This window comes from Toxotes jaculatrix, chromosome 6, assembly GCF_017976425.1.
Source record: "Toxotes jaculatrix isolate fToxJac2 chromosome 6, fToxJac2.pri, whole genome shotgun sequence".
Classification (NCBI taxonomy): domain Eukaryota; kingdom Metazoa; phylum Chordata; class Actinopteri; family Toxotidae; genus Toxotes; species Toxotes jaculatrix.
In genome coordinates, this window is record NC_054399.1 from 23254091 (window position 1) to 23279514 (window position 25424).

Here is a 25424-nt window from a genome sequence, read left to right on the forward strand (position 1 = left end):
ACTGTCAGGGTCATCGACTGCGCCGGCCGCCAACCAATGCTTCTCATCGACAGGCTGCCAGTGCTCAGAGAGGCTCTGAAAGCAGGGGACAGATAGACAGAGGGGGGACAGAGAGGGATGGATGGACAGAGAGGCGGGGGGAGGAAGAGGAGACAGACAGATGGAGAGGGAGGGGTGAATACGTATAAATGAGAGGGACTGAGGTTTGCTTTGGAGGGAGAGGACAGACTGAAGGTGAGTGAAAGAGAAGAGGAAGTCTGGAGGGAATAAGAGAACCTGAAGACGTCTCATTGTTCTGTCAACCTTGTGTCCTCAGCTGCACATGACTGTCCCTGTCAACCTCTGCTGCTCTGGGACTGAAAGACGCTCTGTAGAGCCTCATGTAACATCTAAAGTAGTGCGTGTGTGTGTGTGTGTGTGTGTGTGTGTGTGTGTGTGTGTGTGTGTGTGTGTGTGTGTGTGTGTGTGTTTAGGTCTTTAAGTGCAGGATAGTGGAGCAGGACAGGAAAATATGACAGTGTCTGTAACAGGGAGGAAGGGATTCATGTTATTTATATATAATTTGAAAAAGGAAAGAAAGAATAAAAAGGAAAGGAAACTGGAATGAAAAGGGGAATGAAGAGGAGGAAACAAGCAAAGGAGAAAAGGACAGGAAGGGTCAAAGTAAAACGAATAAGGAAGAAAGGGAAATGAGAAGGGAGGGAAAGGAGAAGAGATGAACGGAGAGGGCGATGGAGGGAAACAGGAATGAAAGAGAAGGAAGCAAATGAAACAAGGGAAGAAGGAGAATAAGAGAAGAGACAGGAAGAAGGAGAAAGGAATTATGGCTTCAAGGAAAGGAAACGAATGAGGAAAGAGAGGAAAGGAAAGGAAAGCAGGAAGGAAGAGGAAAGAAAGAATGAATAGAAAGTTAATTTAACCCTTCTGTAATTCATTTACATGGTAACACATTACCTCACTGCTCTCAATGGTAAATAAAATACTGTTAAATGAGAAAGAAAGAAAGAAATGGACTGATAATGATAGGGTCGATGACAACACCACCGAAGAGTCACACACACACACACATCAGACAGGGAATTCCCTCTTGTTCAGCCTGTCAAGTGGTGATTTGTCCTCTCAGAGTTTTTTTTTTTTTCTTTTTTCAGAGCAGGGACAATGGGAAGAAGAAGATGAGTGAGAAAAAAGAGAAAGACACGAGGAGCCAGTTTCCCTTTTTATGTGACAAATAAAGAAATCAATAAATCATTGTGGGCCTTTGACAGGTTGTGGTGAGGAGGGGCCACTCATTCCTCATGGACTATTTATGAAGCTGTCGGCGCCGTCTCTCTCTCGTGTGTGTGTGTGTGTGTGTGTGTGTGTTGGCTGGTTGGCCAGTCGGTCGGTCGGTTGGTGAGTGAAAGTACGATCTGAAATATTTAAATGTTTGCGTGCGTTTCACACTGGACCTGTGGCCCCGCAGAGGGGACGGCAGCTACATGAGTGGGAGGGGGGTGGGGGGTCACAGATTAGAGTTTGTTTTCGGTGCCGTGTGTGTGTGTTTTCTTGTAGATGTGACCTCCAGCACTGACCCTGGTACAGATAAAGACACCTTGATGATTTTTCTTGAACTTGTGTTTGTTTCAGCTCTTCAGACTATGATTATGAGCAGCCCAGTTTGAACCTCCAAGGATTTTATCAGGAGGGTGAGGCGATATTGTGGATTTCTGTCAGCAACAGTCTCACCTGGCAGAAAGAGCAACAGAAGAGTCAACAAACCACCAGTGAGAATCTCTACAAATGTGTAACACAACAAAAGCAACTGAAGCGGTTCTGTTCTTCTTCATTTCAACAAATTCATGCTGATGATGAATAAAGGAGGAAAACTTGTTTTTTCTATTGAAGAAAAGAACAAAATCAAGTTTTATGGGTTTAAACAAAGCAGTCAGTTGAAGCTCCCTGTCTCGGGGCTCTGCTCAGTCCCTCGGCGTCTCTAAGCAGGCCTGGGACTGGAATTAGTTGATTAATGAATTTGAGTTTAGATCCAGAGGAGGGCTCTGCTGAAGAGTACAGTCTCCCTAACCTGCTGTAATCCAGCTATTACAAGCAGATTATCCTGATTATTACTCCAGTACAGGCTCACCAGGCCCTGAGCCAAATTTCCCAGAGGGGCTGCTTATAAAATTTATTAATTTTTAATTTGGGATAATCCCAAAATGAGAGTCATTACCCTGTAAAACCTTGACTGGATATGTTAAACTTCTGGTCACTCACACACACAACATTATACTTAAACAGGAATATCATATGGTGATTATTTTGGGTTTTTTTTCCCCACAGATTAAATAGTTGGCTGCATTTTTTTTTGTCCCTTTGCACAAAGCCATAAAAAAGGCTTTTCCCAGTTTGGTGTGGAAGACCTTGACTGGTCAGCACAGAGACTGGAACACTGACTGTGAGCCAGATCTTATCACAAGACATCAGTATGGGACCTATAGGAGGACATTAGGAGACTGGAGGCTGTTAGAGCAGCATTAATGCTCATGGTTTTCAAATATCACATACGGGTGTAACCTGTGTCCAGATACTTCCCTTTCTCTAGAGGAGGCACTTTAAAGCCATTCAAACTTTCTGTTAAATACCATGTTTTTCTTTCTTACTTTTGTGTTTCTATTGTACCTCTCACTTATAGCATGTGTGTGTACCTGTGAATTCAGTGCAGTATGAGTTTGTGTGTGTGTGTGCGTGTGTGTGTGTGTGAGAGAGAGAGAGAGAGAAAGAGCAAACAGTAGATGAAGCAGTGTGAGAGCTTGAGGCGATGCTGAGATTTAAACTCATTCTGTCTATGGCTCCATCAGATAACAAGCTGAATCAGCACGCACTGTGGATATGCACAGAGTGGGACGCACAAACACACACAAACACACACACACACAGTTAAAGTGAGCATGCATCTGACATTCATAGAGATACGGGGGGAAAGACAAAGACTGACACCAGCTGTTATAATGAGCTCGAGTCCTTAGACACAACTGTCACTTTATCCTTACATTGTTTCTCTAACACTCTCTCTCATCCTATCTCCCCTCTCTCAATGCCATGGTTTCAACTTCTGGTTTGGGACCCCACAAAGGGTCATAATATAAATGTAAGGGAGCATAAAAGTTGAGACCAAAAGTTTTTTCTTGACCTTGGACATGGACCTCACAGTGAGATTTACCAACAACTGCTTCCAGGGTCAAAAATAAGCTTTTAATTTCAGCTTATAAACTCTTATTAAAAGGGTTTTTTTTTGGAGAGGGGTATTTTTTATCATTAAAATAAGGAGCCAGTGCTCATCAGTGTTCTTCATCACTCCTCCTCCTCCTCACTTCTTCCTTCACTGTTTTCTATTTCCTTCCTTCTCGCCCTGTCTTGTTTTCTGCCTCTCACTTTAGCACTGCTGCTGGATCTCTTTCAGAGCCCTGCTGTCAGTGCTAACCACACTGTGACCCCGCTGACCCCTTATATCCGCCACCTTATCTCTCCCAGCCCACCACAGCACCCTGCACCTCAGCCCTCTCCACGTACTCTGCTGCTGCCTCTCCCCATGGAAGAGGAGGAGGAGGAGGAGGAGGCGGCGGTCAGTGACGCGCTGAGCTTCAGGCCTGTCCCTGCTCATTTCAGGTTAGCCCGTCTGCATTAGCACCAGCCAAAGTGACAGCTGTCAGCACCACTGAGCGCGCTCCGGATGCTCCCCCTCATCCGTCCTTGGAGCGTGGCCAGGACAGAGAAGAAGAGAAGGGAGGAAAAAGAGGACGTCAGGAGAGATAGAAGTGAGGAGGAGAGGGAGGAGTAAAGTAGAGGATGGAGGAGAGAAGACAGAAGAAAAAAGAGCAGAGGATAGAGAGAAAGGAAGAAAGAAAATGAGAAGAGGAAAGAAGGAGACGATGGAAGGAGATGGGAGAAAGAGTGAAAGGAGAGGAGAGGGGAACAAGGTGTTAGGGAATGAATAGAGGAAAAAACAAGGGGGGAGGAAGAATGTGACATGTCAAAATTAAGAAGCAAGAGAGGGGGGGTGAGGAGAGGAGAAAAAATAAGACCAGTGGCAATAAGAGGTGATGAAGAAGGAAAGAAAAGAAAAAGGCGATATCATGCAAGGCAGTGGATATAAGGGAGTAAAAAAAAGAAGACGGGAAACAAGGAAATGAAAGAGTAGAGGAGAAATTAGGAAGGAGAGGAAGAAGAGAGGACAGAATGGAGGAATAAAGTGAGCAAACAAATAAGGACAGGCAATAAGGAAAGAAAGGAAAGGCACAACGGAGAGAAACCAATAATGTGTGAGGGAAGAAGACATGAAGAGAAGAGGAAACAAAAGCGAACAAAAGGAAAGGAAAGAGGAGAATAGAGAGAAGAGGAAGAAGAAAAGAAGAGAACAAGAGGACAGAAGTTCAGAGGAATCAAGGAGACGAAAGAAGAGAGAAAAAGAAAGACAGGAGAGAAAGTGAACATGAACTAAGAACTGAAACACGAGACGAAGAAAAAAACTTTTTTTTAATTAAAACATTAACACTTTTCTCCATATTACAGGTCAGAATTTAAACATCAGGGACCAAGAAGTAAATCACCAATAATCAATACGCATCTATTCATCTTGACCAAAATAACCTGCAGTGAAAGTGAAACTGAGCAGTGTGTTTTGTTTCTCAGGGCAGCTCTGACCTCTCTGGACCGTGAGTCAGTTGTTATTTGGACCAGCTGCTCCGCTCTGGCCCCTCTGTGGCCTCGGAGCCCCGCCCGTTTTGCGTGCGAGCAGCGCCGCCTGCTGCTCAGAGCAGGACACGCAGCTCAGCGGCGGCAGCGGCGGCAGCCTGCCGCAGTGCTCTCTCTCTGCTCGGGGCTCGTCTGAGCATCACACCGCTCCGTTCACATCGACCACGGAGGCGCGGGAGAGGCGTAAAGAAGGTGTTTAGGTGAGACACATGAAGTGGGGCTGTTTTTATCTTTACTGAGAGCGTGAGCAGGATTTAGTTTAACTGGTTTTAATTTAATTTATTCTCTTTTTCTTTGAGCATGACCTGAAACAGTGAGATGCGATGAGCGTTTATTTGTGATCAGCGAACATAAATTTAACTTTTAAAATTGTTTAGGTTTTACTTTTTTTTGACGAATGTGGACATAAGTGAATAATACCTGTTTATTCATTTGGTGTGACACGGACTTTACCTGTAATCGAGGTAATAACAAATGTAGGTAAGATTTATGACAAGGTTTATTATTCTGTCCCACGCTGACATGTGCAGGAGGCTTTATGTGTGTATATAAAATCAGTCTGATAAATTTGTTCAAATTACTTTTTTAAAACAATATTTCAATAATATTAACTCAAGTATTTTGGATTTTTAATCATGGATTTAACTTCTCATCTTATTGATCAAAACTGTTTTGACAGGTGAATTGTCTTATTCAATGACATATAAACCTGAATTTATTTTATTTTGTCTAATAAGAGTTGGTGTTTAATCTAAACTGTTAGACAGTGTACACACCCAAGACAAACAGCAACATAAAAACGAAAGTGAGTGAAAGGAACCTGACAAAATGTTGCATCATAAAATATTTTGTGGGGTGTTTGCAATATTCAGTGACTTCTCCTTTTTCCCTAATCTAACTTAATTATTCCTCTGGTTCTGTGAGAGCTGCTGGTTCAACGTTTGAACCTTAATGTCTTTTAATGTAAATGAAAAATGTTAAATTTCAGGTCTGAGCCAGAAAAAGCTGAGAGCAGGCAGCTCCTGAAACGCTGCCAGGCTGAGACGATTGATCGGTGCCATAAAACTCCAACCCGAAAATCCCTCACCTCCAAGAAATATACCTTGGGTGTGTCATTTATTTTCTGCATTTTTTCACATGATGTGTGAAGATTGCGTGTTTGCAGCATGGTTATTGTCTAATTCAGGGTCAGAGGTCAAATTAAAGATCCCACGACGACCTGAAATCCCAGACCTGCAGATAAAGCAGCAAAATTTTCAAATTTCATTTGGCCTTCTGCAGCTCTTCAGTGTGTGGGAAGTGAGTGATGCCTGCCACAGGATGCCCTAATGACTCTGTGTATGAATAAATAACACACACACACATATGTACACATACACATACAGAGCTATCGGCTGAGCAGCAGAGTGGGTGTCTTGATTCCTAGACAGACACACTCATGCACTTTTAATGGGATCCCTCTCTAAAACGATGGGATTGCTCTGCCAAGCCCGACCCTTTTTCATTGAGTGTGTATGTGTGTGAGTGCTTAACCGTGTGTATGGGTGAGTGCGTGTGTGTGTGTGCGCAGGAGGCGTGGATAAGGGTCATCCACCGGCCCAGGGGTGCGATTTTAGCTTGCCATAGGGAGGGTAAGTGAGTGGTCCCAAGACCCTGAAAACCCCAAGGCTTGTAATCAAACCTCATCGCACACATTTCCACTCGGACTGATGCCACCGTGGCAGACCGAGACTGCACACGAAAACATGACTGAGCTGCTCATAACATGGAGCAGGATCATTTTCAGGATCTGCAAGAAAAACAGATACATTTTGAGGTTTTTCCACATTTATTTAGGCTCCTAAATTCTAGTTTTCCCCTCAGATTTCACCATACAGTTACTTCAATTAAGTCAAATCTCATGTTCAGTAAATTCTGGATCTATTTTTTCCAGCACTAATTATCATACTGTGTGAAATATTCTGCATTTTCTGTTTTGTCCTGTGATTTCCCGAAAGAAGAAGAAGTTCCGATGTTTCTGAAGTTTCCAAACATATCAAACATTTCAGGCCAAATGTTGGGGAAACATCCAGTCTGATGAATCTGTGCAGCCAGAAAAACTCAAAAACAACCTCACAGTAGGGTCCAAGTTCTGACACTTTATGTCATTACACACATGATCTTCATCAGCATCAGCAGATGGAATTTTCTATCTTCTATGTGAATATTTCACTCAGTAGAAACAGGATGTTAATTCTCTAATGAATTGGAACAAGTTCATACAGACAGAATAAAATGTTTTCTTTTAAAGCTTCTTAAGGAGAAATGTGAGGGAACACAGGATTTCAGAGGATAAATTAGTTTTTTGGAAAATTAGTATAAGATGATGAGCAAGAAATCCAGGGTTTACAACTGGCCGAAAGAATTCAAGATTAATTGACTTTTGGAGAAATTATGTAAAATATGTATGTATGTAATAGACAAGTATTTATGTCAGATATTCTGACATATTTTACTGTCATTCAAGCTCATAAACTGAGGCTTATTTTTCAGTACATTCTGAGAAATCATCTTATTTCCACAAGAACTGATCTATTACTGACTTTGCATTAGTCAGTTAGGCATTTACAATATACATACAATGGGAAATACCAGAGCAATAACCAGGATTTTAGAAACATGGGAATTTTTTTTGACAAGACACAAAACTGAACAATTTTTTTTAAAATCACATTTTATTTATTCAGGTGTATTTTTGTTCATTCAATCCTCCCACCCTATGGCTCAAAGGTTGTTTAAAAGCTGAAAATAAATCCTTAGTAATTGATTGTTTTTAGTTTTTTGCCCAAAACCAGCCAAAAATCAACATATTTAAACATCAGAATCAGCAGTGAAAAAAAAGAAGAAGTGAGTGGTATAATACACAAATTTTCAAAATCCTAAATCCCGCACAGGACATGACCTCCATTTTCCTCCAGATTTGTACCAAACATTTCAGTTTTGAAAAACTTTTTTTTACAAATCTATTGTTCTGAAGGTAAAAACGGTTGCATTGTGTGTGTGTGTGTGTGTGTGTGTGTGTGTGTGTGTGTGTGTGTGTGTGTGTGTGTGTGTGTGTGTGTGTGTGTGTGTGATTTTGTGAAATACTTTGGGAGAAGCAGATTGAATAAAAAATGAAATGATAGAGCAGCTGTTCCATATTTATTACATGGAAGGCACTTAAAGGCTGAACACAGAGGAAATCTGTGCGTGTGTGTCGGCTGCTGCGTTACACGCAGAAGCAGTGTACCAAATGTTTGTGGTCTTTGCTTTTGCTTTATTTATTTATTCATTTATTTATTTGTTCTCTGGTGAGCGGGATTACCTCTGAATTATGGAACAGTCCCCTTTCTCTCCTTAAGTAAAAAATAACATCTGTCCGGCAAATGGAGAGCTTAGTGTTTCTCTATAATTAATGGTAAAAGCCTCCAGAGCCGCACATAAAATATACATCCTCCATGCAGGACCCCCATAACAAAGAGAGCGAGAGAATGCAGAGAGATAGAGAGAGAGAGAGACAGAGAGAGAGAGAGAGAGAGAGAGAGAGAGGAGGAGGGGTCAATGAGAAAAGAGAAAAAACAGAAGCTGAGAGCAGATTAAAGAAACTGGTCAGAGTCTGACAGCAGGATGGGGCTGTGTTTACTGTCACAGACAAATCTGCAGAACACAAAGCACAGAGTAACACTAGAACCACATACATGAACAGTCGACAGGATTTAGTTGTAAAATTCACATCAGTTGAGCTGGTGTGGTGAGAATTTACATCTTGTCCACTTATTCCAGAATTGTCTGACTTGTGTTCAAATCTTGTTTCTGGTGAGCAGCTGCAGATGAGATGAACAGAATCAACAGTAACAACAGGGGAAGTTCTTTATTGCAATTGTAAATAAAACCAGATTAAAACTGGCCATGAGATTCACACTACATGTGTAGTTTAAATCACAGGATGACCATTACCTGACCTGAGATCTAAAAGATCAAATCAAGGAGCCATTCATAGCATTAAGAAGTGACACTGGGTGATCTATGACCACCTCCCAACTGTTACCTCCTGTTTTCACACCTGTCCCGAATACAGAGAGAGCTTCACCTCCAAGTGGGCTGCATAAAGGATTAAAAAGTGTTGATAAAAAAAAAAAACTAAACATTTTATTTAAGTTGATACAGTACACTGATCATTACCCTGGCAGGTTAAGTCTAACAAAACTTAGACTTACACAGAGTTTTTATACATGTTGTTAATTTCCTGTCTGATAGTGGTGACCACAGCACTGCTTTCACCAGCAGATCAGACAGAAGCTCAGAGGGTAACATCATGTGAACACACACAAATATTGTGAAATACATCATAGGTAACCAATGAGCAGTACCTCCATGTTACTCTGTGCTGTAAAGACTGAGACCTCAGGTTAGTTTTAAAGGCTGTGATCCAAGTGTGAGTAAAATGGTTGTCCCAGCACCAAAACCCAGAACACATCATTCACAATTCACTGAAATTCTTGAATTGACTGACAGGTTATTTAAATGGAACAAGATGAGACAGAAACTAAATCTGAATAATTCATGGTTTCTGTTGTTTCTTCAAGACAGGTGTAAATGACCTTTATGTTGAATTTTTTTTTTTTTTTTTTTTTTTTTTTGGCGATTTGAGAGGTGGAGAAATGACTAATTTGCAGCTATGGCCAAAACTCACACACACACACACACACATTACAACACTGTGAGCTGTGAGGCTACATTGGGTCCTGCTGATGGAGACAGATGAGAAAAATAATCTTAAATATGAAAAAATAAAATAAATCTTAAGAATCACACAAGAGGAAAACCCATCACATTTTTAAGAACAAAACCATTTTGTTCTTAGTAATTATGATGTGTGATTCATGTGTCAAAGGTGGACATCCTCCCATCCTCTGGAGTTCCACAGTAACAAAAAAATCAAACATTCAGTTACTGCATTGTAATTTTGTCTTCAGCTCCAGAAAATGTTTCATAATGTTCTCATAATTTTTATTTCTTGAACCTGCAGTTTTGTTTGCCTGCGTTGTGCATTCACTGACCTTTGTAGTGCAGCTGCCATGTATAAACACCGAACGGCGTCATCATCTGCCCAGATGCACAGTGATCAGCTCCCAGATGTTTTGCTTATTGATTAGTCATTTAAAAATAATTTGGCCATGGAAAATAAATACAGAAGCACTCAGACTGTCATCAGTAAAACACACATCTCATTAAATTTAAACACACACACACAGAGGCATGTACATGAGTGTGGGTCTATGACCACAGTGCAGTCAGTGCATCAGTACATGACTATAGACAATTTCAGCAGAATTTTTTTTCGACTCTTTCCTTTATTTATTGGTTTGTTGACCTGAGCTGTTTGAGCTGTTTGGAGGTAGAAAGCTGTGATAATCTGCAGTGTTCAGATAACAGTGAGGGCTCTAATGTACTGAATGCTGCTCACATGCATGCACTGTAGAGAATAGTCAAGCAGGTTTCAATGAAAGTCTATAGTGACCTCTACTGGTCACAATTTGTCAGGGCGAGACTCAAAAAGCTGTGGCAGGTTTGAAGACTGTCTGCTAGGTCTTGTGGCCCAGAATCAGGGCTGGATCTCCCTGAAGTCTCTCTAATAAGTCTGTATGGGATCAGATCCCTGCAGCTGGATCAACATCTGGTGGAAAGACTGAAACCAGAAGACCGGAAGCTGTTTGATCAGCAGATTAACACCTGTGATCATGCATGAGTGAAATGCTCAGGAGTCCACACACTTGTTTTGTACTACCCAAATACAGATGGTCATCATAAGAACTCTGTTATCACAACACAAGTTTGTGTGTCTGAAATCAGAAAATGTTTTTATGAGATCATGGTGAAAATAACTCTATTTCTGTGATCCTTACAAATAACTAATATTTTGTGATAATCACAAAATAGATGTCTTGCCTTCTTAGACTAAGATTTTCTCACAGTGAAATATTTATTTGTGATTTTCTTTGAGTGGCCACAGGAAAACTAAGCTTGTTGTGTCATCAAATATCAAATACCAGCTTTTGGTTCCCAATCTGCTTTTTTTTAGCTTTTCTTTTAACTCTTTTTTAATTTATTTGTTTATTTTTGATCGTTTGGATTTTTTAAAAAACATTATGAACACAAACATTATGAACATATATTAAATAATCCAGTGTTTGTTCTATTATTTTTGTGGTCTTTTTTTAACAACTTTTTACAACTTTAGAGTTTTATTATTAGTTATTTAAAAATCACAATAATAATACTTATTCGTATAATTATTGCGATGTTTTAATCTGTGTTTTACTGTACTTTCACAACAGTTTCTCAGTACTCATCTTTTGGCGGAACCAATGTGTAAAACCTGCTCCCCGGCGGAACATTATAGATGTGCGACGGGAGCGATGGAAAGATGGCGGCTGCTATGGTACAAATGTCATGTTTGTACCGGGGCATGTTAGCGGTCAGGGCCACCGGCATCAGGACATTAATCCCCGGGCTGGTCCCGTCACAGTTCCGAGCCTTCTCAATGCGGAAGGAGCCGGAGCTGGAGGAGAACCCGTACTACAGCAAGTACCAGGACAAGATCCAGAAGCTGCGCAGGTTAGCGTGCTAACAGCGCGTTCTCCGAATCTTCGCTGAAAAATCCGTTATTTTAAAAGTGATTTGCTTTTTGACCAGTGTAAATATTATTTAGACAATCGCATATGACTACTTTGAAATTCTGACGTGATAATCATATATTCGGCTTACTTTTAAACTCAAACCATGTATCCACCGTTAAAAATAAGCATTTACAGGTGACCCTCCAGTTGTTCTCTCATTAGTTGTTTCAACCAGAGTCTAACGTAACGCAGGTGTGGTGATTGATTTAGTGAGCATTCTCAAGGAAAGTCTTTGGGATTTCAAATAAACAAAGGTTTCTGGAAACGGTTATTACACTAAGAGTTGAAATCTATAGATTGTTGGAGTTGTTAGACAAGAAGTAATTCAGTCACTGGACACATTTTAAATGTTGGCCTGCAACTTATCTCTCATCTAACTATAACCGCAGGAATCGTTATCACAAATAATAGGCCTATGGGAGGATTAAGTGGTTAACTTGAGGTGACAATTTTTAAAGCTAAACCCTCCCCACTATTAGAAATCATTTTATTGTGGTGATGTGTTAAAGGACTCTGATATTTGAGAGTCAGCTTCTGGGTACCAATACATTTGGTACATGAACATTTCATAGTGCAGTGAAATTAATGTAATTAAATAACTGGATGCAAGGTTGGAAGTCTTTGTAGAAACTGATGGTTTTCCTCTGAAAAATGATGCAAACATAACTTGTAGTTAATGTGCTGAAAGTGTGTTGCTTTATTAAGCTGAGTTAGTTCCAAGGCATTCTGGGAAATGTAGAAAGTAAGGTTGAGGAAAAGTACATTCACCAAAACTGTAAATTATTAGTTTTAAGTTTTAATTTTAATTTAATTAATGAATTTCATTTTTGTACACACACAGATGTTGAACAGATTAATCCTGTTAAATGCTGATCAGTTCGTTTGGTGTTTGTCTGACTTGTTTTCAGCACCAAACCACAGGAGTACAATGCCCGAGTGGAGAAACGTCATGAGGCCAAGAAGGAAGTGCTCGGACACTCGAAGCAGGCAGAATTCGTCAGGCTCATGGAACAGGAGGTGGAGTATCAGCTGAGTTCAGTACAGGACAGAACAGGGTCCTGGACTCCGTGAAAGTCATTAATTTAATATCAGAAATTGAAACACAGACACATTTACACGCATTAGTAATGAGATCACTGAAACTCATCAGACTTTTACACAAATCTTTTTACCTTTTAACTGGTAACAGTGTGGGTTGAAATAGTGCTCATGTGAACCCATAGTCATTAACATCATGGAAAAGGAATGGAGAATATGTTTCTCAGGAACATGATGTGACTTTTGAATCTTTGCAGCTAGAGAAAAGGGACAAGATGGCTGCCAGTGACGGAGCATCTGGAGGTTTCACAAAGAACAAGGTGAGATAAGAGATAAGAAGGGGAGCAGTTTAGTCCTCCTGATCTTGCATAATATTGTTTTTACTTCTCTTCAAGTTTATTCTGATCGATTTTTATGTTTTTTTTAATTTAGAAACATATTTCAAAAAATAAATCTCAATTCCAAATGCACTAGTCATCAAGTCAGAAATGAGTCTGAACTAACAGTCAAACAAAAGCAAAGCCATTTAATGACATTAATGTGTCGACGTCTGACGATTGTTTTCTGTGTGATGATGATGATGATGATGATGATGATGATGATGATGATGGAGTGTGTGATGGTAGACTGTGTAATTTGCTGTTCTTCAGACGCTGGGCTCCATCCTCAACATGGACATGATCCAGGACAAGACGGGTGAGGAGATCGCAGAGGTGAGCCTGAGAGGGGGCTGGGGGGTTGGTTAGCTTCAGCCGTTTTTTCAGTGCACATCAGCATTTCTCTAACCTCGTACAGCTGCATCTCTTCGTGCAGTGTGGTTTACTGTGGTACCTGAAACTGTTGTTTGTTTTAACCCTCTGTGTTCTTTTCTCAGCTTTGGATGAAATATTATTCCACGAAGGACACGATTAGCGCCGTCATCCCAGTGAGTCTAACACCAAACACCAAGTTACTACATCACAGAATCTTCCAAATGTTTGAGTTATTTTATTTACCTCTTTGACTAATATCTACTTTAAAAGCAATATAATCAAACACAATTCTTGTCCAGGATTCAAAGTGATTTTGCATTTTTCGTAATTGGTTGTGCACAAAAATATTTTTTTTTTCTGTTTTGATATTCTTTATATAACTGTCTAACATAGTGGACAACAAAGCTTGTAAATATGTTTTTGATAAACAGACAGTTGTATAGATTTTGCCATGAATGAACAACATTCACAGCACGCCTCTTAATGATCTAATAAAATTTCTTCCCTTTGTTACAGGCACAGATCTATGAGATGATTTTCAGCAGGTCAAAGTCCTGCCCGATGGTAAGTTCACAGCTGCTCCGTCTGAAACATGTTGATGAAAAACTGCAGAGACTAAACTGGAGAACAAAGATCATCAGTCTGTCATATATCGTTAAAAAAAAAACAGGTTCCGGCAGAATGAATGCAAAGTATCAGATGCCCAACATTTGAAATCATGAGAGCAAGTAATGAATAATCTGATCATGAATAATTTCCAATCTACCAGCCAGAATGTGCATCACATTTTTTTTTCCTCTCACTCTCATCACCATGGTGACCCCTCTCTCTGCGGTTTTCCGTCACAGTTCCTGTACGCGTTGCCTCAGAAGGAGGGTTACGAGTTCTTCGTGGGTCAGTGGTCTGGACACGAGCTCCACTTCACTTCCCTCATCAACGTCCAGGTAAACTGCTGCACGCTGACACGTTCACATGCTGCTGGGAAAGTCTGACACTGTCCAGGCTTCTACTGTTCTGCTTTCATATACACATAAACTTGAAATACAAACAATCGGCCAGCTGACAATGCAAGTTCTGGCTAACTTCACCCCTTCAGTAAATAGCTTTGAAGATCATGTTACATAGATTGTTGATAATATTTTCTCTGAATTCCAGCAACAATGAGCTGAACCAACTTAACAAATGCAGCAAAAGATGCTTCGCTATGTGTTCTATAATTTCAATGTTCACAAAGTTATGAATTGCAGCTTTAAACTGAACACAAATTATAATTTTTTCTGTCATGTCAAAACAGTTAATAATTTCAATATAACTTGGGAACTTAGGCAATGTAATGTAATGTAATGTAATGTAATGTAATGTTGCAGTAGACCTAAACTGGAAACCAGCAGCTTATAAAAACTGCTGAACTTTGAGGAATTTTCATCTTTAAAATCATTAGAAAATATAAAACGTATAACATGTTCTTCCTGACGTGTCCAGATGCTGGGCGAGAACGCTCCGAGTCAGCTGATCCTCTACCACTACCCAGACCTGAAGGAGGAGAAGGGTGTGGTCCTCATGACGGCTGAGATGGACCCCAAGTTTGTAGTAAGTCCTTCACTTGCATGGACTCACCTGATGAATGTATTGTTTGGATGTCCACATAGTTTTGGCCTTGTTCTTATATCAGAGCTGGACCACAAAGCAAAGCTGATGTATCAGCTAGATATTGTCTAACTGTCTGTCCTCTGTCCTCCCGCCCCCTCCCCCAGACTGTCCACCAGGCTCAGTGCTTGGCCAATCAGGTGCAGCTGTTCTACGGTACACAGAGGCAGGAGACGTACCGGTTGGTGGAGACGTTTAACCACTGCCCGGCAGACTTCAAACACATGTCAGTGATAGCAGAGCTGGAACAGAGCGGCTTGGGGCCAGCAGTTTCCCCTGGAGGCTCGTAGGGAGACCAGAGATGGACCGAAATCACCATCAGACCATCTGCTGTCTGATTCCTTGGAACTGTTGGCCTTCATTTAAAGTCACACATAGACATGCACTTCTTTCCTCAGCACTCTCCACTGGGATACACCTCTTCTTCATACTGTATATATATATATTTGCAGCTGTGATTCGGGCAAAACATCTTAAAGGAGCTTAAACTGAACTCTGTCTGGGACTTGATCATCTCAGACATCTGCTACCCATCGTTTCATTGTGCATAAATTTGCAGAAGAATAATGTCATAATGATCAGTTCAATAATTAATAAATAACTCATCAAAATAATTCTTCACATTCTGACAGATTTTTCCTCCTCTTCTTCTCAAAAAAGCCTTTGCAGTGTCCACCCAGGGAAGTCTCAGTGAAAGAAGTTTGGTCCACACACACACAAAAAACATAAATACACAAGAAAAGTTTCTTTGAATCACACGATCACCTGCGCTAGTGTTTTTCCAACAGTAACAGGTTGTTGGATGATCTGAGTTTCACTTGCCTTTTGATTTTTTTTGGGGGGGAGTGGCACTGGTGAAAAGTTTTGTTTGATTCAGTCATTGTCTTTGGTGCACGGTGGTTATTTCACTGTGAGTTGATACATTACATCCAATTAAGGTTTCAAGGGTTTGGTGATAGAACTGTCAGATGTCACACAATTATCAAGTGTGAGGTCACTATCCCTTTAAACGTTAATTCCAGTTTATTACAGCTCGGAGGGCTGTATGTCCATAGTCTTCGTTCCATCGTTCCTCTCTGTAATAATAGTTCTACTCGCCAGTTTACTTACTGATGTGTGGGAATGCAGCATGTGCAGCCTGTGTGATCATGCTTCTTTACTGCGTAATAGTAATCTGCAGTGTGCACCTGTTTTTGCCACAGTGTCTTATTGAAGTTTCCACTTTGGGACGTCAAAATCAGATATCTTCAGATTCTACATGCTGCGGCTTTAGATGTGCCCCAGTGAAGGTGTCAGGGCCGCTGTGAAAGCAGACTTGGGAACCAGACCTCCTCTAGAGATAACTGAATCTGTTGTACTTGAGGAACCACCCCCCCACTTAGCTCAGAGCAACCGAGTTAGCGTAATGCTAATCAGCTAGGCTAACAAGCTAAGCGGCAGCTACACGCATACACAACAGTAGTGGTGTGCGATACTGCATATTTTGGTATTGATCCAATACCAAGTAAATACGGGCCAGTATCACCGATACCGATACTTTTCAATAAATAAGGTGGATGCGTCATTGAATTGCTAAATCTCAATTAATTTTCATGACCTTAAGTGTTTTTTGTTTCCTTTTTTATTATTGAATAGTTAAAACCCAAGACAGAATTAGGACAAAGTTTATAATTAAATAGAAAATGCTTTATCAAATTTTTTTTTGAAAAATCTCAAATAAAAAGTGCACGCAAACCAGTAAACAAATTAAAACAAACAAGTACTGTTGAGAAACTATAATACAAAAATTAAATTAAAATTCTCAACAACAAAAACAACAACTGGTCAAAATATAAATAATAGTGTTTCCACTATACCTGACTAGCTTTTTACAAATCCCACATTTTGCTGTTACAGCCACACGGCGCTCCTCTTCCTCTCTGCAATTCTTCTGTTGCATTTTCTCCCTGTGCTGATGAACCTGAGCCGGCAACTTGCTTGTTTGCTTTGTGCGTCTAAGTCACGTCACGTGACTCACGTGACGGCGCAACATCTAGGGGGGCGGGGGAGCAAAGTGTGCCTGCTCTGCGCTGACACAGGAGCAGCGAGTACGGCGACCTGGCTGTTTCCTCTTTGCTGAAACCGCAGCATTGCAAACAAGAGCGGAGCTTAAAGTAAAGAATCGATCTCACCAGGCTAGTATCATTCCAATACCAATACCAACTTGGTATCAATACTATCGATATTTGGATCGATCTGCCCACCACTACACGACAGTCCCTGAGTCCGACCCAACTAGCTCGACCCTGTGTGACCGCGACACACAGCGAGCGCTCGTACCCGGAGGTCAGTTCCTTACAAACTATAACACCACAGCACTTGAAATAATAATTAATCTTTTATTGAGGTCATACTCAGGGGCGGGCTGGGGTTGAAATTCAGCCCAGGAGCTTGGTTTGGAGAGGCCTTTTACCCGATCGCACAACGGATGTAAGTGGAATTGTGATTTTAACATGAATACTTTTTTTGCAATATAAAAACAATTTAATGATATACATGATATACAGTAAGTAAAGCGTACTAAACTAAGCTACATATGCTCACACATACTATGCATACTCAAACACTATGTTTATTTAAAAATTAAAACTAGTGTGTGTGTGTGTGTGCGCGTGTGCGCGGCTAGGCAAAAAGACTGGCAAAATTCTGTTCAATTTCTGCTTTATTTGGTAGCATGAAAACATGGAAAAGAACATGCTTTGTGTATTGCTTGCATGTCGTTTTGCTCAAATAAAAGCAATTAAGTGTGTATGTGTGTCTGTGGCTTCTTTCTTAATTTACCTGGCCCGTCTTTCTTGTTTTCTTTTGACAGTTTGATGACTGACTGAATGGCTGAGCCAATCACATTTCAGTAGAAACAAGGATCATCTCAAATTGGGAGGGGCCGTTCGTATTCCCCCTTAATATGCAAAATATTAGTTTCACCCAGTCCAGCGGTGCGGAATCATCCCAGTCTAACGTTAGGTTCATAGACTGTATAAAACATGGACGTAGCACCCGTGACGTCACCCATTGGTTTCAGGGAGTCGGTTTTGTGACCAAACCATGGGCATTTGAGCTGCGCCATCTTGGATTTTAGTGGGAGTGAATGAGAACATTCACAGACATAGTGGGAGTGTACTTTCCATATTTGGTGGAGCTAGCGTAATGCTAATCAGCTAGGCTAACAAGCTAAGCGGCAGCTACACACATACACGACAGTGGTGGTGTGCGATACTGCATATTTTGGTATCGATCCGATACCAAGTATATACGGGCCAGTATCACCGATACTGATACCGATACCAATACTTTTCAATAAATAAGGTGGATGCGTCATTGAATTGCTAAATCTCAATTAATTTTCATGACCTTAAGTGTTTTTTGTGATGTTTCCTTTTTTATTATTAAATAGTTAAAACCCAAGACAGAATTAGGACAAAGTTTATAATTAAATAGAAAATGCTTTATTATTTATTATACTATTTTTATACTACTTTTTATTTAAGATCAGAAATCTTAAATAAAAAGTGCACACAAACCAGTAAACAAATTAAAACAAACAAGTACTGTTGAGAAACTATAATACAAAAGTTAAATTAAAATTCTCAACAACAAAAACAACAACTGGTCAAAATGTAAATAATAGTGTTTCCACTATACTTGACTAGCTTTTTACAAATCCCACATTTTGCTGTTGTCTCGTTTTCGGTATGAAAATACAGCCACACGGCACTCCTCTTCCTCTCTGCCATTCTTCTGTTGTATTTTCTCCCTGTGCTGATGAACCTGAGCCGGCAACTTGCTTGTTTGCTTTGTGCGTCTAAGTCACGTCACGTGACTCACATGATGGCGCAACATCCAGGGGGGAGGGGGAGCAAAGTGTGCCTGCTCTGCGCTGACACAGCAGCGAGTACGGCGACCTGGCTGTTTCCTCTTTGCTGAAACCGCAGCATTGCAAACAAGAGCGGAGCTTAAAGTAAAGAATCAATCTCACCAGGCTAGTATCATTCCAATACCAATACCAACTTGGTATCGATACTATCAATATTTTGATTGATCTGCCCACCACTACACCGCTGGAGGTAGCCGGTGGCCTTTGGATGTAGCTGCCTAGCCCAGTCGAAGCTTTAGCAAAGAGCTAACTGCCAGTGCCTGACTATGAAGCTGTCGCTCAACGTAACCACGCCAGAATTTATGTAAGAATTTTAAGCGGGTGAATTTTTTTGTACCACAACCATTTTATTGTTATTTAGGCTTTGAGGTCTTACTAAAATATGACTTTTTTTGGCCGATTTTGACGCCTTACTATACTATGTCCATTTATATGACATTTTTAGGTTAAAAAAAATTGTTACTTTTTTTGGCCGATAAAAAAACGCCTTACTATACTATGACGTTTTTCATGACATTTTGAGGTCATGCAAAAATATGACTTTTTTTGGCCGATTTTGACACCTTACTATACTATGTCCATTTTTATGACATTTTTAGGTTAAAAAAAATTGTGACTTTTTTTGGCTGAAAAAAAAAACGCTTTACTATACTATGACGTTTTTTATGACATTTTGAGGTCAATTTTTTTTTTGACTTTTTTTGGCCGATTTTGACGCCTTACTATACTATGTCCATTTATATGACATTTTTAGGTTAAAAAAAATTGTTACTTTTTTTGGCCGATAAAAAAACGCCTTACTATACTATGACGTTTTTTATGACATTTTGAGGTCGAAAAAAATTTTGACTTTTTTTGGCCGAAAAAAACGCCTTACTATACTATGACGTTTTTTATGACATTTTGAGGTCGAAAAATTTTTTTGACTTTTTTTGGCCGATTTTGACGCCTTACTATACTATGACGTTTTTTATGACATTTTGAGGTCAAATTTTTTTTTGACTTTTTTTGGCCGAAAAAAACGCCTTACTATACTATGACGTTTTTTATGACATTTTGAGGTCGAAAAAAATTTTGACTTTTTTTGGCCGAAAAAAACGCCTTACTATACTATGATGTTTTTTTTATGACATTTTGAGGTCGAAAAAAATTTTGACTTTTTTTGGCTGATTTTGACGCCTTACTATACTATGACGTTTTTTATGACATTTTGAGGTCAAAAAAAGTTTTGACTTTTTTTGGCCGAAAAAAACGCCTTACTATACTATGACGTTTTTTATGACATTTTGAGGTCCAAAAAAATTTGGACTTTTTTTGGCCGAAAAAAACGCCTTACTATACTATGACGTTTTTTATGACATTTTGAGGTCGAAAAAATTTTTTGACTTTTTTTGGCCGATTTTGACGCCTTACTATACTATGACGTTTTTTATGACATTTTGAGGTCAAATTTTTTTTTGACTTTTTTTGGCCGAAAAAAACGCCTTACTATACTATGACGTTTTTTATGACATTTTGAGGTCGAAAAAAATTTTGACTTTTTTTGGCCGAAAAAAACGCCTTACTATACTATGATGTTTTTTTTATGACATTTTGAGGTCGAAAAAAATTTTGACTTTTTTTGGCTGATTTTGACGCCTTACTATACTATGACGTTTTTTATGACATTTTGAGGTCAAAAAAAGTTTTGACTTTTTTTGGCCGAAAAAAACGCCTTACTATACTATGACGTTTTTTATGACATTTTGAGGTCCAAAAAAATTTGGACTTTTTTTGGCCGAAAAAAACGCCTTACTATACTATGACGTTTTTTATGACATTTTGAGGTCGAAAAAATTTTTGACTTTTTTTGGCTGATTTTGACGCCTTACTATACTATGACGTTTTTTATGACATTTTGAGGTCAAAAAAATTTTTGACTTTTTTTGGCCGAAAAAAACGCCTTACTATACTATGACGTTTTTTATGACATTTTGAGGTCAAAAAATATTTTTGACTTTTTTTGGCTGATTTTGACGCCTTACTATACTATGACGTTTTTTATGACATTTTGAGGTCGAAAAAAATTTTGACTTTTTTTGGCTGATTTTGACGCCTTACTATACTATGACGTTTTTTATGACATTTTGAGGTCAAAAAAATTTTTGACTTTTTTGGGCCGAAAAAAACGCCTTACTATACTATGACGCTTTTTATGACATTTTGAGGTCAAATTTTTTTTTGACTTTTTTTGGCCGATTTTGACGCCTTACTATACTATGACGTTTTTTATGACATTTTGAGGTCAAATTTTTTTTTGACCTTTTTTGGCCGATTTTGACGCCTTACTATACTATGACGATTTTTATGACATTTTGAGGTCAAAAAAATTTTTGACTTTTTTTGGCTGAAAAAAACGCCGTACTATACTATGACGTTTTTTATGACATTTTGAGGTCGAAAAAAATTTTGACTTTTTTGGCCGATTTTGAGGCCTTACTATACTATGTCCATTTATATGACATTTTTAGGTAAAAAAAAAATTGTTACTTTTTTTGGCCAAAAAAAAAAAAACGCCTTACTATACTATGACGTTTTTTATGACATTTTGAGGTCGAAAAAAATTTTGACTTTTTTGGCCGATTTTGAGGCCTTACTATACTATGTCCATTTATATGACATTTTTAGGTAAAAAAAAAATTGTTACTTTTTTTGGCCAAAAAAAAAAACGCCTTACTATACTATGACGTTTTTTATGACATTTTGAGGTCAAATTTTTTTTTTACTTTTTTTGGCCGATTTTGACGCCTTACTATACTATGACGTTTTTTATGACATTTTAAGGTCGAAAAAAATTTGGACTTTTTTTGGCCGAAAAAAACGCCTTACTATACTATGACGTTTTTTATGACATTTTGAGGTCCAAAAAAATGTTGACTTTTTTTGGCCGAAAAAAACGCCTTACTATACTATGATGTTTTTTATGACATTTTGAGGTCAAATTTTTTTTTAACTTTTTTTGGCCGATTTTGACGCCTTACTATACTATGACGTTTTTTATGACATTTTGAGGTCAAAAAATTTTTTTGACTTTCTTTGGCCGATTTTGACGCCTTACTATACTATGACGTTTTTTATGACATTTTGAGGTCAAATTTTTTTTTGACTTTTTTTGGCCGAAAAAAACGCCTACTATACTATGTTGTTTTTTATGACATTTTGAGGTCGAAAAAATTTTTGACTTTTTTTGGCCGAAAAAAACGCCTTACTATACTATGACGTTTTTTATGACATTTTGAGGTAAAAAAAAATTGTGACTTTTTTTGGCCAAAAAAAAAACCGCCTTACTATACTATGACATTTTTTATGACATTTTGAGGTCAAAAAAAAATTTGACTTTTTTTGGCCGATTTTGATGCCTTACTATACTATGACGTTTTTTATTACATTTTGAGGTCAAAAAAAAATTGTGACTTTTTTTGGCCGAAAAAAAACGCCTTACTATACTATGACGTTTTTTATGACATTTTGAGGTCATAAAAAATTTGGACTTTTTTTGGCCGATTTTGACGCCTTACTATACTATGACGTTTTTTATGACATTTTGAGGTCAAAAAATTTTTTGACTTCTTTTGGCAGAAAAAAACGCCTTACTATACTATGACGTTTTTTATGACATTTTGAGGTCGAAAATATTTTTGACTTTTTTTGGCCGAAAAAAAAAAACGCCTTACTATACTATGACATTTTATATGACGAAAAAAGTCCAAAAAAAATTTTTGACTTTTTTTGGCCGATTTTGATGCCTTACTATACTATGACATTTTTTATGACATTTTGAGGTCAAAAAAAAATTGTGACTTTTTTTGGCCGAAAAAAACGGCTTACTATACTATGACGTTTTTTATGACATTTTGAGGTCGAAAAAAATTTTGACTTATTTTGGCCGAAAAAAACGCCTTACTATACTATGACGTTTTTTATGACATTTTGAGGTCCAAAAAAATTTTGACTGTTTTTGGCCGAAAAAAACGCCTTACTATACTATGACGTTTTTTATGACATTTTGAGGTCAAAAAAATTTTTGACTTTTTTTGGCTGAAAAAAACGCCTTACTATACTATGACGTTTTTTATGACATTTTGAGGTCGAAAAAAATTTTGACTTTTTTGGCCGATTTTGAGGCCTTACTATACTATGTCCATTTATATGACATTTTTAGGTAAAAAAAAAATTGTTACTTTTTTTGGCCAAAAAAAAAAAAACGCCTTACTATACTATGACGTTTTTTATGACATTTTGAGGTCATAAAAAATTTGGACTTTTTTTGGCCGATTTTGACGCCTTACTATACTATGACGTTTTTTATGACATTTTGAGGTCAAAAAATTTTTTGACTTCTTTTGGCAGAAAAAAACGCCTTACTATACTATGACGTTTTTTATGACATTTTGAGGTCATAAAAAATTTGGACTTTTTTTGGCCGATTTTGACGCCTTACTATACTATGACGTTTTTTATGACATTTTGAGGTCAAAAAATTTTTTGACTTCTTTTGGCAGAAAAAAACGCCTTACTATACTATGACGTTTTTTATGACATTTTGAGGTCGAAAAAAATTTTGACTTTTTTTGGCCGAAAAAAACGCCTTACTATACTATGACGTTTTTTATGACATTTTGAGGTCGAAAAAAATTTGGACTTTTTTTGGCTGATTTTGACGCCTTACTATACTATGACGTTTTTTATGACATTATGAGGTCGAAAAAAATTTGGACTTTTTTTGGCCGAAAAAAACGCCTCACTATACTATGACGTTTTTTTATGACATTTTGAGGTCCAAAAAAATTTTGACTTTTTTTGGCCGAAAAAAACGCCTTACTATACTATGACGTTTTTTATGACATTTTGAGGTCGAAAAACATTTGGACTTTTTTTGGCCGAAAAAAACGCCTTACTATACTATGACGTTTTTTATGACATTTTGAGGTCAAATTTTTTTTTGACTTCTTTTGGCCGATTTTGACGCCTTACTATACTATGACGTTTTTTATGACATTTTGAGGTCGAAAAAAATTTGGACTTTTTTTGGCCGAAAAAAACGCCTTACTATACTATGACGTTTTTTATGACATTTTGAGGTCCAAAAAAATTTTGACTTTTTTTGGCCGAAAAAAACGCCTTACTATACTATGATGTTTTTTATGACATTTTGAGGTCAAAATTTTTTTTGACTTTTTTTGGCCGATTTTGACGCCTTACTATACTATGACGTTTTTTATGACATTTTGAGGTCAAATTTTTTTTGACTTTTTTTGGCCGAAAAAAACGCCTTACTATACTATGACGTTTTTTATGACATTTTGAGGTCGAAAAAAATTTTGACTTTTTTTGGCCGAAAAAAACGCCTTACTATACTATGATGTTTTTTATGACATTTTGAGGTCAAATTTTTTTTTGACTTTTTTTGCCCGATTTTGACGCCTTACTATACTATGACGTTTTTTATGACATTTTGAGGTCGAAAAAAATTTGGACTTTTTTTGGCCGAAAAAAACGCCTTACTATACTATGACGTTTTTTATGACATTTTGAGGTCGAAAAAAATTTTGACTTTTTTTGGCCGAAAAAAACGCCTTACTATACTATGACGTTTTTTATGACATTTTGAGGTCAAATTTTTTTTTGACTTTTTTTGCCCGATTTTGACGCCTTACTATACTATGACGTTTTTTATGACATTTTGAGGTCAAAAAATTTTTTGACTTTTTTTGGCCGAAAAAAACGCCTTACTATACTGTGACGTTTTTTATGACATTTTGAGGTCGAAAAAATTTTTGACTTTTTTTGGCCGAAAAAAACGCTTTACTATACTATGACGTTTTTTATGACATTTTGAGGTCGAAAAAATTTTGACTTTTTTTGTCCGATTTTGAAGCCTTACTATACTATGACGTTTTTTATGACATTTTGAGGTCAAATTTTTTTTTGACTTTTTTTGGCCGAAAAAAACGCCTTACTATACTATGACGTTTTTTATGACATTTTGAGGTCGAAAAAAATTTGGACTTTTTTTGGCCGAAAAAAACGCCTTACTATACTATGACGTTTTTTATGACATTTTGAGGTCAAATTTTTTTTTGACTTTTTTTGGCCGATTTTGACGCCTTACTATACTATGACGTTTTTTATGACATTTTGAGGTCGAAAAAAATGTTGACTTTTTTTGGCCGAAAAAAACGCCTTACTATACTATGACGTTTTTTATGACATTTTGAGGTCAAATTTTTTTTTGACTTTTTTTGGCCGAAAAAAACGCCTTACTATACTATGACGTTTTTTATGACATTTTGAGGTCAAAAAAAATTTTGACTTTTTTTTGCACGAAAAAAAAAACGCCATACTATACTATGACGTTTTTTATGACATATTGAGGTCAAAAAAAATTTTGACTTTTTTTGGCTGAAAAAAACGCCTTACTATACTATGACGTTTTTTATGACATTTTGAGGTCGAAAAAAATTTTGACTTTTTTGGCCGATTTTGACGCCTTACTATACTATGACGTTTTTTATGACATTTTGAGGTAAAAAAAGATTTGGACTTTTTTTGGCCGAAAAAAAAAAACGCCTCACTATACTATGACGTTTTTTATGACATTTTGAG

General features: G+C 37.9%; 1 protein-coding gene across 1 annotated transcript; it reads left to right on the forward strand.

The window, feature by feature from the left end:
* Positions 1–11152: 11152 nt before the first annotated feature.
* On the forward strand, positions 11153–15497 carry atpaf1 (ATP synthase mitochondrial F1 complex assembly factor 1). The gene is made up of 9 exons (XM_041039450.1): positions 11153–11367; positions 12338–12446; positions 12725–12787; positions 13118–13180; positions 13342–13392; positions 13736–13783; positions 14068–14163; positions 14702–14809; positions 14974–15497. Exons 1-9 carry the CDS (start codon positions 11153–11155, stop codon positions 15154–15156), a joined length of 936 nt encoding a protein of 311 aa, XP_040895384.1. The 3' UTR covers positions 15157–15497.
* Positions 15498–25424: the final 9927 nt, after the last annotated feature.

Excerpts from the sequence above, each read along its gene's own strand:
- atpaf1 (XM_041039450.1), top strand. The coding sequence starts at position 11,153 with ATGTGCGACGGGAGCGATGGAAAGATGGCGGCTGCTATGGTACAAATG. Across the intron at positions 12,788-13,117 it reads GAGGTTTCACAAAGAACAAG|ACGCTGGGCTCCATCCTCAA; the intron begins GTGAGATAAGAG and ends GCTGTTCTTCAG. Across the intron at positions 13,393-13,735 it reads CGATTAGCGCCGTCATCCCA|GCACAGATCTATGAGATGAT; the intron begins GTGAGTCTAACA and ends CCTTTGTTACAG.